This window comes from Capsicum annuum, chromosome 9 (genome assembly GCF_002878395.1).
Source record: "Capsicum annuum cultivar UCD-10X-F1 chromosome 9, UCD10Xv1.1, whole genome shotgun sequence".
NCBI classification, from domain to species: domain Eukaryota; kingdom Viridiplantae; phylum Streptophyta; class Magnoliopsida; order Solanales; family Solanaceae; genus Capsicum; species Capsicum annuum.
In genome coordinates, this window is record NC_061119.1 from 23,803,131 (window position 1) to 23,819,527 (window position 16,397).

Genomic DNA, 16,397 nt, shown 5'->3' on the forward strand with positions numbered 1-16,397 from the left:
GTGAAATCTCACTTTATTCATCCATAATTTTACCACTTAATCTCTCTTTACTCTCATTATTTTGGTGTCTTTAATCTTGTGAGTTACTGATAAAAATGTGGTCATAAGTTTCTTGTAAATTCTACCATTATTCTACCTCTTTATATATTGTAACTCATATAATATATATAACCTCTAAAGCATTCATCTTTATTACTTAATATCCACTACTTTTTCATTTACTAGATGAAAGAAATACTACACCTATATGAAGGGTGTTTTCTTCCTTGTGATAAAGAGATTATTTGTAGTGTATTATAAGTACAAGAAAATATGATAAGTGTGAAAAAATATTATTATGTGTGTTAGTGAAAGAGAAAGATGAGACGTCGAAAATATTCTAAGTCTTCAATTATATTTACTGTACAAAAGAGAGTAACTAAATTAGTGAAAGAGAGAGTTGAGATATAGAAAATATTCTAAGTCTACAATAATATTCACTATACAAAAGAGAGTTTTAATATGTTGAAGGAAGGTGTTTTTGTGGTGGAGCTTTGAACTTTTCAATTAATCCGGAGTTGCTTGAGTTGTAAATCGTTGATGGGCCGGTGTATCCTGGAGGGGACAAGTCAAGAGATATATTGCTAGATCGATGTTGATTATGCCACAGTGGGCTTGAATCTCTTTAAAGATAGCAAGATATACACGCCTCAGCTAAAAAGAAGATTATTTTATTTTCTTCATTTTTGTTGATGTTATTATTTCAACTATAATTTAATATAATTTTAATATATTACACCAACAAAACTTAGTTACTCTAATGTTCAAAGTTTTTAACAATTTTTACTGACATACAAATTACTAATGAGCCTATTGAGATTACATGGAAGGAATAGATCTCGTAAGGCATGCAAATGCTTGGTATCAATACAAACTTTCAAATGCTTAATATCAATACAAATTTTCCACTGGATGCATACATTCGAATTTAGTCAAATTTCAATATAAATATTAAGTAACAAAAAAGAAATCAAAAAAATAACTCTACGGTCCACCATCTACATTATAGCATACTAGGTGTAAGAACCCGCGCCAGTGCGGGCCCAATAATTCAACTGGAAAGCATGCATTGATTGTATGACATACTGAGAACTTGTCCACATGAGTTTATTAGTGTTATAACCACGGTAAATAAGCTCCACTCATAACACGACCATGAGCGTCTACATTTTACTTGCACCTTCAGAAGTCAAGATGTGCACATGAACTAAACAAGCCAAATCCACGGCTACCAGAGTAAACACAAGAAAAACTTATCATCTTACAGCAACAATGAGGTTAGCTGTCAATTGAATCAGGAAAACATTTGTATGAGTAAGGCCTAAAAAATTGATTCTTCTCGGTCTTTATTACTATGAGTGGTCTTAAGAAAGACGCAGTTTACAGTAGTGCAATTTTTTTTAATTTAAAATCAACTTTGAAATACCCAGATAGACAACAACGTGGAAATCAAACTTTATGTTATGTAGGGAGAGCAGAAGTGTAGCGACTACCTGATGGAGGATCATTAGGCAACAATATCGGAGCACCTGCAGATGGAACAAGTATATAAAAAGTTATAGCTTTGACTGTCATGGACTTAATATCATCCTACATCTATATGAAATGGGATAAAATTGAAGCACAAGATGATATATTCTTTTCACTTTGTCACATGCTAATGAGCTAAAAATTAGAGAAGGGGAAAGATCAAACCTGCTCACATGAGAAAATGGCTGGAAACATGGCAGTGGTAAGACTATAAAGAGAGGTATATGATCTTGTATCTATGTGGCGATTTACAACAATATGAACCTGTAGGTTATAAAAAATATTATAAAAAATATTCTGTAAAAGAGTCATCTGCAGGAGGTCCTTTCCTATTGACAATAATAGTTAACTATGTACCTTTGGATTAATGCTGAAGATTTTCCCTTTAGGTATTCCAACCTTGAGGTAGCTGATCTTATCTGTGTGTTTGTTTTCAAAACCAGCGTAGAAGGGAAAGGGATTCTTATTGAAAGGGAACAATGCTTTTATATCCTACAAACTTGAAAGTTAACGGGTTATTAATCTGCACTTGTAGCCATAGCTAGATACATATGATCAAAATTAGTAACTTTATCTTCTAAAAAACCAGTAATTCCTCAAGAATTTGTTCTATTTCAATATTCCTTGCCCGTGATGTTTCCCAAAGTTTCACGCTCTCTCTTTTAGCTACTATATCCATCTTGTAATTTATTTATTTCATTAAACATATTGGATGTCTTTAGTCAAGGGTCTATCAGGTAAAAGTTTTCTACCCCACAAAGGTAGGGATAAGGTCTGAATGCACTCCACTCTCTTGAGAACCTACTTGTGGAACCACACTAGGTATGTAGTTTTTGGATTAAACATATTTTGATGTTTCTACACGGCCATATTTAAGTGTGGCATGCCAAACAACCCAACTTCCACCCACCTTGAATAGCAGGAAGATTAGTTAAATAGTAACCAAATTTTAGTGTATCAAGCAAGCTATTTTTACATATTAAGCATTTAAAATTTGCCAGTGTAAACAGTGAGTCTTCATGCATCAAATTTCAAAAGTGCTAAATACCGATCTATTTCACTTGCTTTGGTTGTCTACTGTTTACAAGCCATAACTCATTTAGCTAGCCAAAAAGAAAGATTGACTAAAAGTATCATCGAGTTTTGTTTATTTCAGTTAAAATACAAAAGCATTATGCCATTGCAAATCAACAAACCAATAATCTGAAAGCCTCCCCAATTCGATGGCCTTAGCAGACGTACAAAACTGCTTTTACTTAAAATGGCAAAAGTTCTATTACAAACAAAGTAAGCAAATCAAGAAAGTGACCTCTAAGCAAGCTATTTTGAATTCATGAGGAACTCACTGCAAAAAGTAAAAGGGTATATGCATCTCTCAGTCATAATATTAGCAAAATTCAAAGAGCTTTTTACTATGTTAATACTCAATCAGACATGCTACAAGCACGGAGAAATTTAAATGCAGAAGAAAATGGTTTCTTTCAGATTTTAAGTCCATGGGCAGCCAACAATGCCTTTTTGCATGAAACCAGCAGCCACTGAACCAGTATTGCTTTCTACATTCTAAATGCATGTTAATACTGCTATGAGGCATGTTACAGGAAATGCCATCGATCTTTCCTTTTCAATTGCAGAGTATATTTTGACCCTCTAAAACAAGGTAAAAAATAAATCTTCTTTAAATAACGTACAAGAATCTATAAAATTATTTGAAAAAAGTACGCAAAGCTACAATTTTTAGCAACATAATAACAACTGAAAGAACCAACATAAATAAAAAGGTCCAAAAAAACAAACTGAGATACCAGTTGTACCATCAAAATCCCAAGCAACACCTTAAATACCAATCGATGAACACAAACTATCAAATCTCTTAAGTCCCGTAACAGTCAATTGTTATGTACAAGAACAAGAAAGTTGGCATGAACTCAGTAATACCAGTCCTATAAAAGGATCATGTTGACAACTCCCCTGGTTTAAACAATGGTGCTGGTGGTGGCTCTTTGTAATATCTGTTTGTTTGTACTGCTACACCTAATATTTGTATTTATCTGAACTTATTAGCTCTAAGCTTGACATCTTCTACCTTGTTTTCTGCCATTTTTTCACACACACACAAAGAAACTTAAACTTTAATAACTTTTTTTGCTTTTTTTGAGTTAAGAGTGTATAGTTCAAGAACTGAGTTTGGTACTGAGATAAGATTGGGTTATGGTCGTTTTATAGCAGAGAACTCATTATTAATGCAAATTAAAAATAGAGTCTTCTTATACCTTCTAGTAAGAAACCAAAAAAAAAGATGAGAAACTATCACTAATGCTTTTTATGTAAAAGTTTGTTCTCCAATGATAAAAGAGAAGAAAAGCAGTGGCAAATTATGTTGCTTGGAGACTCCAAAAATATCAGCAGGTGTGTGTTGAATTCTTCAAAAGTAGTGACAAGAGTGGTAAACAATGCAGCACACTTGTACAAAAAGAAATATAACTTCTAAAAGGCTAAAATTTCACCAACTCGGGGACTAAATATTTCTAGAGCGAAAGAAATACCTCAGTGGAAATGACTGTGATAATGCACTCTTTTTCATGAGAAACCCTTTAACACTTTTAATCGAAGCTCTTTCTTTGTCAATAATACGACCAATATTGTTAGTAGGACACAGCACTGTAATAATCAATTCTTTAGTTTGAGAGGCACCAATATAAGCAGAGTGATCTATAAAAATAGCATGAATATATTTATAAAAAAGCTTTTTGAATGATTTTATTATACACAACATTATAAGTCGATTGATCATCATCATTATCTGACGTAGGTGGCCTGATCAATATTTTTATACAGTTGGAACATTTTGCTCTCAACAAAGCAACATATAATTGACTGTGAGAAAAATATGATTCACGTAAATAAATAACAACATAATATAATATTTATCCTTGTGCTTTATTTATTGTCATAACAAAAAAAAAACGTATTGAAAATTGTGTTTTTTTAAAGGGAACAGGCACTTTTTCATCCTCTGACGATTGTAATGGTATTCTAGGTATGAATACATGTTTATCTTTAAAATCATCACTTGCAATTTTATAACTTATAACATGCTTTTTAAAATCGCAACATATCAATCGTGTTCCGTTACATAAACCTTCAGAAGGGTTTAAATTTCTTAATAATATAACAAGACAATTTTGTTTCAATAATAATTTGTGTGGAAGTAAGCCAGGAAGGTTTATAGAGTTCAAAAAATCTTCAAATTGAATTTGATCATTTGGTTCAATTGTTTCATCAGTAGCAATGAATATTTTAGCATTTGTTGGAAATTGAGTTATGAGTCTATTAATTATTTCATCAACAAAGTCATTCTTTGTAGTCAAGATAACTCAAGAGGTCATAAAATAAGAATCATTAAAAGAGGTATGTAAGTTTGGATATATTATTTTGAATAAGAGATCTAATGATTCTTTTTCGATAGTAAAAGGAACAATAAACTGCTTCGGAATTTCTATTTTGTTGTTGATATTTATGTTTTCTTTTCCATTTCCAATTCTCATTAGGTATTCACAAAAAGCAGGATAAGTTTTAGCACGCATATTTTCTGATAGTCTTAATTTTTTAAGTTTATTCCAAATTTGGGAATTTAATATGCTTTCAGAAATAAAGTCTTCCTTCTTTCCACTTCGAACAACAGGAAGTGTTTGTCTAAAATAACCACCAAATACTAAAACTTTTCCATCAAATAGCATGTTTATGTCTGTTAAGTCTTTCATAAGCGAATCAAACGCTTCAAGCATGTTCTTTTTGGACATTGATACTTCATCCCATATAATTAATTTTGCATCACAAATTAAAGATGCGAGGGAGATTTGCTTACTGAAATTATATGAGAATCGCTCATCAATATTAATAGGAATTTTGAAGTGTGAATGAGCCATTCGTCCTCCGAGAAGAATTAAGGTTGCAACACCATAGGTTGCTGTTGCCAAATCTATAAGTCCTGTGGATCTTACAATGTCTAGTAAAGCAGGATATAAAAATGTTTTACCACTTTTTCCTAGATCATCGATAAAAAAAGCTCCTGATTTATTTGTGAAAATCCTTTGAAGAATAATGTCAAATGGATTTTTTTGTTTTGTATTCAATTTCTTATACAATGACAAATCTTCTTGACTAGCGATTATGTTTCTTTCAAAAGCAACATCTTTTGCTTCTAATTTTATTCTTGAGTGTAAGATATTTTTAGAAATAAGTTTATACTCATTAATATCATGTCCCATGCTATGTAATGTATCATTAATATGATTTAGAACTAAATATTGGATTTGTTTTGAGATTTATGTTCGGTAAATTCTTGAAGTCTTCAGACATTGAATCTTCAAATTGCTCCCATAGTTCTTTTGGATTATCAGGATTGCAATATAATAATATTGTAGTAAATAAACAACGCAAACTATAAGTCATTTGATAAGATATAGCTTCTAACATACATTCCACCAAGTTGTTATTATGATGTAACAATCCTCTTTTTTCAGCAAATTCTCTAAATGTTTCATAATATGTTCCATATATTTCTCGAAGACTTTTGTATAATTTCAGACATCTTACATTCATTAATAAAAGCCTTAGATAGTATCTTTCTCCTTCTGTTGGATGACACATGACAATACGGTCAATAACATTACCTCGGTGTCTCCGGGTCCACATTTTGTATGTTGTTGACCACACAAAATACTGAGGAAATTTTGTATATAATAAATTAAGTTGTTTAGCATCTTCATTTATTTTATTCATCAAAAAAAAATTGTTAACATTGTTTTCTTAATCATAGGGTTATTCATGATTTTGTCTAAGTTGTCGGTTGCTTTAAAAGATACAAATTATTGGCCTTCAAGATGTAGTTGAAGATGATAAACAGATGGACTCATTTCACTAATAGGAAAAGCAAATATGTTCCATGTATCTTCTGGAGCTAACACCCATCTAGCAGATTGATATTCTTTTATTTTATCTATTTCAATATTTGTATTATCTTGTTCAACAAAACAGATTTTATCCTGTCCTTTACATATATATTTGTAAATATACTTGATAACTTTTATATCAGAACATATTTCAATGTTGATATGACAATTAAACTTACATAATAGGTAAGGATTATAAGGAACTACCCATGAATTGTCAAGAAGCTATTTTCTAATTTTCACATATTTATCAGTATTTCTTCTTTTATAAATTGCATATGAATTTTTTCCTTTTGTTGTTCGACCAAAAAAAGCCCTTGGGTATTTGAATTTGCAAAATTCTTTTTTCTTCATACATGAATTTGTAGGATTTAAATGACCACAAAGACCATGTATCATCTGTTTCTTAACAATTTTGTATAAAAAAGATTTTCTTTAGGATCAGGAGGTTCAGCTGAAACAATTTGATCATATGATTCAGGAGTGAGTAATTTGAAATCCTCACTAAGAATCAAAAGAAAATGAGTGTGTGGAAGACCACGCTTCTGAAATTCAATAGTATACATAAATGCAACTACTTTTCCAAATATATTTATTTTTAATATGTCTGTTTTTAGTTCTTCAACTTTTGCCTTGAATACTCGACTGATTAAGTCAGGTCTGTTTTGAGCTTCATTGGTTGTTAGTAAATGTTTTTGTATTTCTATCCAAGAAGAATTACAAGTCATAGTTAAAAATATGTCAGATTTTTCAAAATGTTGCACTAATGCAATAGCATCCATATAGCGTTGACGCGTATCTCTAGGACCAACCGTAAAACCTATTGGAAGGAGTTCCTGTTTTTCTATCTTTGAAGAATCTTTGTCGCCATGTCTAAGAAAATCAATAAGATATTGTAATGCATCAGTTCGAAAAAAATTCTGATTACATGAGGCAAAACTAACTTTAAGTTTCAATTTTTATGAACTCATCAACTGAGTATTGTTGGAAAAGTATTTCAGAATGCAACACTCCATATTGGTCATTATCTCTAATTTGAAATTTATAATTGTAGTATTCACGACAAGAAATGTTATCTCTTTTTCATTTTTCTTTTTGTAGAACTTTAGTTTCCATATCAAGCAATCCATCAATAGAACACATAATTGATAAACTTGGAAGCTTTTCATTTTCACAGTGTGATTGATTAGTTCTGTCATAAGGTTGCACAAGTCTCTTAATTTCACAATGCCATCCATTTTGACCATAAGTAAATAACAAAGGATATTTTAAAGGATCATAACAACCGTAATAATAATTGACAAATTGACTGCAATTATTACAAGGATAAATTCGAATATATGGTGCAGAACTATTATTTCTTGATTCTTGGTCTAACCATATTGCCGCAACTTTCGACACAGTCGGCAAGTTATATACATGTTGATTTAAGGTAGAGTTACATTTGAGTGTACTGTATAAGTTTGGCAATTTAGGAACATGCATTAGAGACTTCAGGAAGATACAATAAGGATTTAATTTTATATATTCATCAATTTTTGGACAACTGATTGATTGACTTCATTACAAAAAGCTATACGATTCAACATTTCAGTGTGACCATCATAAAAATATAACTAGAGGTTTCTTGGATTTTGATTTGAAGGTATCAGATCGTCAATGAAATGATACATTTGTCCTTGAACTCTGAAGGTACAGATATCGTGATATCTACTCGCTAGCTCTTTGTCATATTTTACTCCAAGAGAAGTAAAGGCAAACATGTTATTATACATTCTAATGTATGTACAAAAATGTATAGATTCATCTGTGTTACCTAAAAAAAGATCCACTAATTCTGTAGGCATTTTATGTGATGTTAATCTAATTGTACCATTACTACAACAAAATTTCGGTGACTTATATTCAAATTTCTTTGCTCGACAATATTTACAAGAAGGAACTCTTTTTAAAATTCTTGCATCAGTAGAAGTTGTTTAATATTGAAACAACGTACATTTCTTAACCTATTACCTGCGTAAATTACTTATTCAAGAGTGGAATATAAGGTCGAAGAGGAGTTGAATAATTAATATAGTTATAAGTTTACAGTGAAACAAACCTTTGATTTTATGAGGTATTGTCTTTTGGGCATGCCACTGATGTGTGAGTACTGCCAAGCCTAATGTAGATATGATTTCAGCTAATATAGAAACAGTTAATGCAATTTAAAATTTCTCTGCAAATGAAAAAATAAACAAAAAACCTGCAGCATTGGTAGTTGTTGCGTTTGGATGATTTTGTTCAGTGGGATGAGCTGACGTTGAGCCTGATAGAGAGAGTTCTAATTAATAGAACCAATCCTTCTTTTGAAAGAAGAAATACCAGAAGTATGTACATATTAAATACCGATTTCAAAAGTGGAAAAGCAGCCAATTATATTTTTTCCTTTGCCTGGTGTAACTATAGAAGAGTTACTGCAAAGGCCATTGCCTGACAGGACAAGAAATATGGTATATATGGTATAAGTATAGTAGGATTACGTGTATAATGAGACAAAGCACCGTGTATTTACTATTTATATTTGACAAACCTGTTTCACGGTGGGGTAATCTCTCTGTGATAGTGATGCCTCTTTGCCGACTTAGTTGGGGTTGAGCAGTAGCCAATAGAGCAGAGGAAGTACTCATAAGATTTTGAGTGTTCAATTCTTGATATCTCGTACGTCGTTGCAGGAGAAGTTCTTCCTTTCTATCAGATGGCACTTGCCTATATAAGTCATGTCGCCTATTTCTAACAGCAGCAGCTTTATCTGTAGAGCATTGGTGGCACTTTTTCGGTGAGCAAGTACCTAAACTGGTGATCTTTTTATTTGGGACATGTTTACTGCCGAAAATATATGTAGTTAGTATATCAATGTTGTACTTCAAAAGATAAGTAGATCATCGAAAGTAACGAAGTACAAGGATCCATTTTATAAGTAAAAACTTTTATTATCATGAATATAAAGCAATTGATGTTCTATACATAAGTCGTAATACATAAATACTCTATATGATCTAAATTTCTCAGGTAACAAAATGCACTTAAATGGTAAAATGATAAATAAGCTTTGTTGAAAAACTTGGTTAGGTAAAGAATATGCTTATTTTGTGAAAACTACATAATTGATTCCAGTTGAATGGAGCAAATCTAAGAAGATGGAAAGTTAATAAACAGATCGGTGAAACAAAAGCTTCGCTCCTGATCTATAACTTGTTCTGAAAGCAATTATAGTATGTTCAAGAGTAGAGACTACCGAAGAAAGAAACAACACAGGTATAACCCATGACTTTTTTCTATGAAGCCATTGCGTTGAGACAGAAGATGAAGCTTCAATATCAAAATATATATTGACAGAGAAAACACAAGCTTTGGTATCCCGAGATTTAGCCGAGGGATGTGAAAGATGGTCTGGACACCAAAGTCCACTGTCCATACACCCAACATATATGTTGTTTGTTCAAGAATAATATAAACACAAAAGTACCTAAGTTTCATAATGTTCTAACTACAAGTACGAAGAAACTAGTTTGAAATAAACTAAAACAAGAAAGACAGTTTTCGCATTCAAGAAATTCAAAATCACGTCTTAAAAAATGAAACACCAATGTTATCATAATGATAAACTCTAGACACTACAACACCATTATAGTCATTATGGCGACTATGATAGATTTTCAGTAGTAGAGTGGAAGTGTTACAACTATAGGCAATGTGATCAGCTGTTTGTATGACTCTGTATTTAGTAATATCATATTTTATCTATTCAATGTTTTTGTTCTTATTTTTTTCCGTACTTGACATATACGATTGTGATCATATACAATATACCACCACTCTTGGTAAATAAATTCTCTACACACCTACTATGTATGCTTTAGTTGCTTAACATATACTAATTTGAAATTCTTTGGTGTTTGTTCTTACCACATACGACTTATATTTTATGATGATTAGTTTGCGCATAAGTAGATTTAAATTGACAAAACTGAAAGTAGGGAGCAATACCTATAAACTGACATAGAAACTTAAAATTGGAAGTCGATTGTTGGAGTATTATGTTGAATAAGAAAAGTGAAGATCTAGAATATTAATTAATTCCCTCAACAACAAAATTCCAACTGTTAGCAGGAAAAAGTGTGTGATCAGAAAGCAGAATTCAGAAAACAAAACAAAAGTGAAAGTTTTAAGGAATAAGAATCACCTGCAAATTCATAAGAAAAGATGATGTTTTTGCTCTTCTGAAATGGACACAACTTCCTCGGCCTAAGTTCATTTTACATTGTAAGGAATATAGATAGAAATAAGCGTCATTTACTCAAACAAAGAAAACCAAAGGTATTCTTCAGCATCAAAGAAGTTCTACTATTAAGTCTTCGTTTCTTTAGTATGTTACAGTAGAGACGACGTTCACGTGTTAAGATTGTGAATGTCAATGAAATGATCGCAAGGTATGACACGTACCACTCCAACTATAAACAATGATCGCAAGGTATCGTGCATACCACTCCAACTATAAAGCAAAATTAAACTTTTTTAAGTGTCACTATCCCCAAACTTCTATTCTACTCCCTATTACAATCTGTTAGAATAACAACAATGGAGTTTGAAATGGTAGAGTGTATGTAGATTTTAGTAACCTAACCCCTACCATAGAGGTGTATACATACAAAATTGACTCTATTTTCGAAAGTGTTGAGGCTGGGAAAAAAAATCATTTTTCCTCTTCCGCACTTTATAACTTGTCCAATTAAAAACAACTCTTCATCTGAGGGAGAATATTTCAAATAACCATCAATTTCTCAGGCAACTTGATTGGAGAATTTTCACAAATAGCTAAAGTGCAAAAATTGAATCAAGTAAAGGATTCGTCGAAATAGCATGCTTCTTTTTCCCCAAATTAACAAACATTCAAACAATCAATTTATAAATACAAGTAAAGAAACTGCACGATTTAAAATAGAAACATGGAAAATGAAGAATGACCCTCTCCCACTGAATAAACTAAAATTCAGCTTGAAGAAATCATAATTAAACAGCTGAAGAGGCTCCTATATCCAACCGTTCAAATTAATTATCCACCAGAAGCACATGAAGAGTTGAAATTTGAAACAATAGAACTCACTCTAAAAATCTTGTTGTTGATGTTGATTTCCTAATGCTGTAGCTTAATTCTCAAACTCCAAAATAAGGCAAAAAATAGAAAAGTATATAGAAATTGGAGAACCATTCCAGTAGAAAAGCCTAGAAAAAGCTTGAAAAAAGACAGCAAGAATAATGAATAATAAAGAAGAGAAGCAAAAATGCCCCCGGCTGGGACCCACACGACAAAAAAGAATAACTATCTAAGTTTTTGGCTGATTCAAGTAATAAACACAATATGGGCTGACTTTTTTGTCCAAAATTGCAAAAGCATAAATCACATAAACTAAAGTTATACAATTTCTTTAAAATATCAGTATTAACAATTGACAGAAGTGCCCTTAACATATGGAAGAATGACAAGAAGCACACATGTTGACCAAGACCTGTGTGCTTCTTCACTCTTCTACATAGTAGTAACTAGTTATACTTTCCCCCAAGAGGGTGATTGAGTTGGTTTGAGGGGAACTTTCCATAGCGGAGGTTGTGGGTTCGATCTACCTCAGATACCTTCTCAATCGAGCTCGTCGCACGGGGTTTACCTAGTGCAATTTACATCTCCCAGGTGGTTTATGAGTTATTGCACAGTGAGGGGTTTACCCAGTGCGCATACAGTGCTCACCACAGAGTGCTCACCCGAAGGGCAAAGGATATAGCGACTGCGAGTTTTCCTGAAGTTTTCAAAAAAAAAAAATAGTTATACTTTTGACTTTTTAAGATTTAATTTCTAGCAAAAAACTAGGTAATCTTGATTTATTTTTAGGTGTCTCGTGAAATTTATTGAGACACATTTAAAATGATTGGGACATAACGATTATCCAAAAGAAAAAAAAAACTCTAGTTTACTTTTCTTAATTTTAAGTGGGTGGCCAAATTAAATTTGTTCACATGTTGTGTACCTAACGTATAGGGGAGGCAATAAAAAGTCTTTTATCATGGGATTAGGCACAATGATAATTTTGTTGAAAAATCGACAATTTTATTTTAACTACGGATGTTCAAACCAGGAAATAATAATCTATGATTAGTTATATATTGAATAGAAAAAGATAATCTTACGAATTTTTATTATATTTCATTTAATCGATGATTTGGCTTTATAACATTTAAAATATTAACAAAAGCATAATATGTAAATATACACTAATTAATTCTTAATTAATTAGTATCAGCTGACAAGTAAGCACTTTAACTTTGCAAGTGCACATTCAGACACTTTAATTTGATCTCAACTGATAACTGAACACTCCAACTTGTCTGCATTGTCTCATGCAAAACTGACATTGAGTACACATAAAATTTGGAGGTGTACTAGATATTCATTTTATAAGTTACAATGCACAACTGACACATTACATATGCATACTCAAAGTTGGAGTGCTTACTCACCAGCTGGGTCAAATATAAAAGATTTTCTATGTATTATATCGTAACTAAATATGAGTTGCAATAGCAGTGTCAGATCCACACAACAATTAATGGGTTCACAAGAATTCAATTTATTATTAAGTACTAATAAATATTTAATTAATAATAAACTATTTCTTATCTTTTTAATTTTGAACAATTAAAAATAAATACTTATTTATTTTTAATAAAATATTACTTTAAAATGATTACACAAATTTATAAACTTCAAATTTTGAATTTATTTTTAAGCCATAGGCCATAAAACCAATGGCAAATATGTCAGTCAATACTAATTGTTGATTGGTAAAGAATATCCACTTCTGTCCAATCTAATTAATTGTTCTGAAATAAAATTACAATTGATTTGTACTTTGACACTCATATATAATCAACCAAAAAAGAAATACAAATGAAGAAATAATACAAGAAAAATATAATAATTTGCAGAACGAGTTAACTTTTAAATTTTAGTCACATATCATATCATATTCAAATTAATTAGCTCAACCTCGAAGATAACAAAAAATAATTGATGGGTGCAAAGGTCCTACTATAAAATAAGCATTTTATTTGAAAAATATTTTATGTGTTATGATTTAATAAAGAGTAAAACTACATTAATTTTTAATTAATATCTAAAGATATATTTTTTATTACATATGTGAGAGATTGCAATTTATACCTTTTTGATAGTTTTCAAATATTTAAATTTAAAATTTAAAATATCAAATTAATTGATTTAATTTAGTCCTAAAAAAGAGTCTACTGTTCGTAATATTCAATGCGTGCAAGAATAATATTCTACCACTTCTTAAAATTGATCAAATCAAAAAGCAGCTTCTTAAAAGTGATTGAACCAAAACAAGTTGTCTTGCTCTCTATTTTGGACTTTTGATTATGATAAGGGACCTACATGTTTTGTTTGTAAAAGTTACATAAATCTCAATCTTTTTGGAGTTAATTACTTTCTATCTCAATTTTTTTTTTAGAATTGCAAAAAATCTCTGATTTAGTTCACACGAATACATCATATTCGTTCGGATACATCACTTAATTTTATATCAATACATCATAATCTTTCGAATACATCACATTCCACACATACATATCACATTCTTTCGGGAGAAAAGACATAAAGATACCATTAAAGTTGTTTCGGATTTTCAATAAGACACTTAAAGTTTGTGGGTGTCCTATTATCCCATGAAATTAGTTAAGACCATTATACATACCACCTTTTGATCTATTTTCTCACCGTCTTTGGTCTATTATTCAGTGTGTGTGGTACACTTTCTATAATTTAATAAAATCATTTAATAAAGGTTGGGTTTGATCCGACCCGCTCACTTTAGTCCCAAAGAAACTTTCATTGGCATTGTTCTTTTCTTTTACTTAATTTCTTGTTCTTGCTTAAATCTTTGCGGAGCTCAAACTTTTCAAAATCGAAGTAGGAAGGATTGCGATGTTTATTTCTCTTATTAATGATATATTGGCACGGATTGTCTTAGCTTTTGCTATTGCCTTTTCTGAGATGAAGACATGAGTTTTGCTTCCCTTTGGCTGATCCTCTCAAGCATAACCTTCATTTATTTTTGTTTTTTTATCTTTAAGTCATTGGTTGAAAGGAGGATTAGACAAACCTCAGAAGGTGAATCGATTAGTGAGTTCAGAATTTAACATAATTCTCTTCAAAATCTAATCACAAAAGATAACTTGATTTCACAACTTTTAAACAAATTAAGAAGAAACTAAAGCTAATACATGAATTTTTTTTATTCCACTAGTCTAATTTCATTGAGGAGGAACTTTAAAAAAAAAATCCAAGCTTCAATGGCTATTAATGAAGAAATGGGGAGGAAGAAGAGAAGTTGGGTTCAAGTCCTTTACACGTGACATTTTCTAATTCATTGTTGAAATAATTATTTCTCATTCACGCGTCTCAGTTGTGTGATAACACAAATGGGTTGAAAATGGGTCAAAAGAGGATATTTATAACGGTCTTAACTAGTTTCATGGGGTAATCGGGCACCCGCAAACTTTAAGTGTCTTATTGAAAATTCGGGACAACTTTAATGGTGTCTATGTATTTTCTCTTCTTTCAGATACATCTCTTAATTTTATACAGATATATCACATTCGTTCAGGTATACCACTTAATTTTACACAAATACATCATATTCTTTAGTGATGTATCCAAGTTTTTAAGTAAAATCAGTAATTTATGTAATTATTTAAAATGGTTGAGAATTCAAATATTTATGGTAAGTTAAGTTGCGGTATAACGTAATTTTTTTATGTTTTATTAGCTAGCTCACAAGCTGATACAAGTACAATCGTGATTGTGGACCGATACATAAAGACTCGAGCTCGGGTGGCTACCCAACCAATGGAACAAGCTTTGAAGTGTAGAGCAAGTCCCAACGCTCCAAAGTCTTCCAATATGCACACTCCAAGACCGCCCCTTTGTCTTGGTTCATTAAGGACATCATAGTCATTTTTAATAAGTTATAACCTAGACTATAAATAGAACATATTAGGTCTTTTGTTCACAACTTTGATGATATTTTGAGAGCTCTAGAGAGAGAGTCTTACAAGGTGGATTCTTTGTAAACAAGTGTGAATATCACTTGTGTTGGTGCTAGTTTTGAAACGTTGGTTGCTTGAGAATTTCGTTCCCTTGAGGTCATCGTAGAGCTTGGTGTTACTTGTATGAATTCTTAGGTCTTTGTGTTTAATATACACTTAGGTTCATAGTTTTTGTACATTTGTATGTCAAGTTACCTATCTATCTATCTATTTCATTGTTGTTGTTGTTCATTCTCGGGTTTGGTGTCCCAAAATCGAGACTTTGTGTTCTTCTTGTTCTTGTGCTTGTGTTGTTAATCTATTTTGTTGGATCGCTGATTTTAGAGGTGTTGAACACCTTAATATCTTGTTGTTATTGTGTTTTCGTTGTTGTTGTAGTGAATCCAAGAGTGGTCACCAAAGGGGTCCTCGGTTCTTTCAACTTGTGGACTATTTTGGTGTTTGTTTTGTGTCTCCTTTGTCAATCTTGTATCATTTGTTATCAAAGTCATCTTTGATTTTATTTTAACAAGATCAATATTGGGCTTGAGAGTTGAAAAATCAAAAAAAAAGTGTATTGTTCTTGAGATTGTTCTTGGCCGAAAGTTGGGTCTTGTTGTTGTCTTGGCCGAGACATTTTCTTTATGACTAGATCTCGTAGTCTTTTGTTTGTTTAGATTATTTCTAGTATTGGTTTCTTTCTCACCAACACTAAAAGTGTCTAGATCTAAAGGT

The 16,397-nt window shown here is 31.5% G+C and overlaps 1 protein-coding gene across 4 annotated transcripts; it reads right to left on the bottom strand.

The window, feature by feature from the left end:
* Positions 1 to 928: 928 nt before the first annotated feature.
* On the bottom strand, positions 929 to 11,866 carry LOC107842977 (phosphatidate phosphatase PAH2-like). 4 transcript variants are annotated; one of them, XR_007044509.1, is made up of 10 exons: positions 11,671 to 11,866; positions 10,750 to 10,811; positions 9,097 to 9,389; positions 8,913 to 8,996; positions 8,770 to 8,832; positions 8,626 to 8,685; positions 1,927 to 2,068; positions 1,735 to 1,833; positions 1,533 to 1,568; positions 929 to 1,267 (listed from the first exon to the last, which is right to left on the bottom strand). XR_007044509.1 is itself a non-coding variant. In XM_016687087.2 (10 exons), exons 5-10 carry the CDS (start codon positions 8,776 to 8,778, stop codon positions 1,247 to 1,249), a joined length of 360 nt encoding a protein of 119 aa, XP_016542573.1. In that variant the 5' UTR covers positions 8,779 to 8,832; positions 8,913 to 8,996; positions 9,097 to 9,389; positions 10,750 to 10,811; positions 11,671 to 11,866; the 3' UTR covers positions 929 to 1,246. The 4 variants fall into 4 exon arrangements, 2 of the variants coding, with proteins under 2 accessions (XP_016542573.1, XP_047252120.1); XM_016687087.2 differs by having other exon boundaries at positions 1,927 to 2,061; XR_007044510.1 differs by lacking the exon at positions 10,750 to 10,811 and having other exon boundaries at positions 1,927 to 2,061.
* Between the last annotated feature and the right edge of the window lie 4,531 nt (positions 11,867 to 16,397).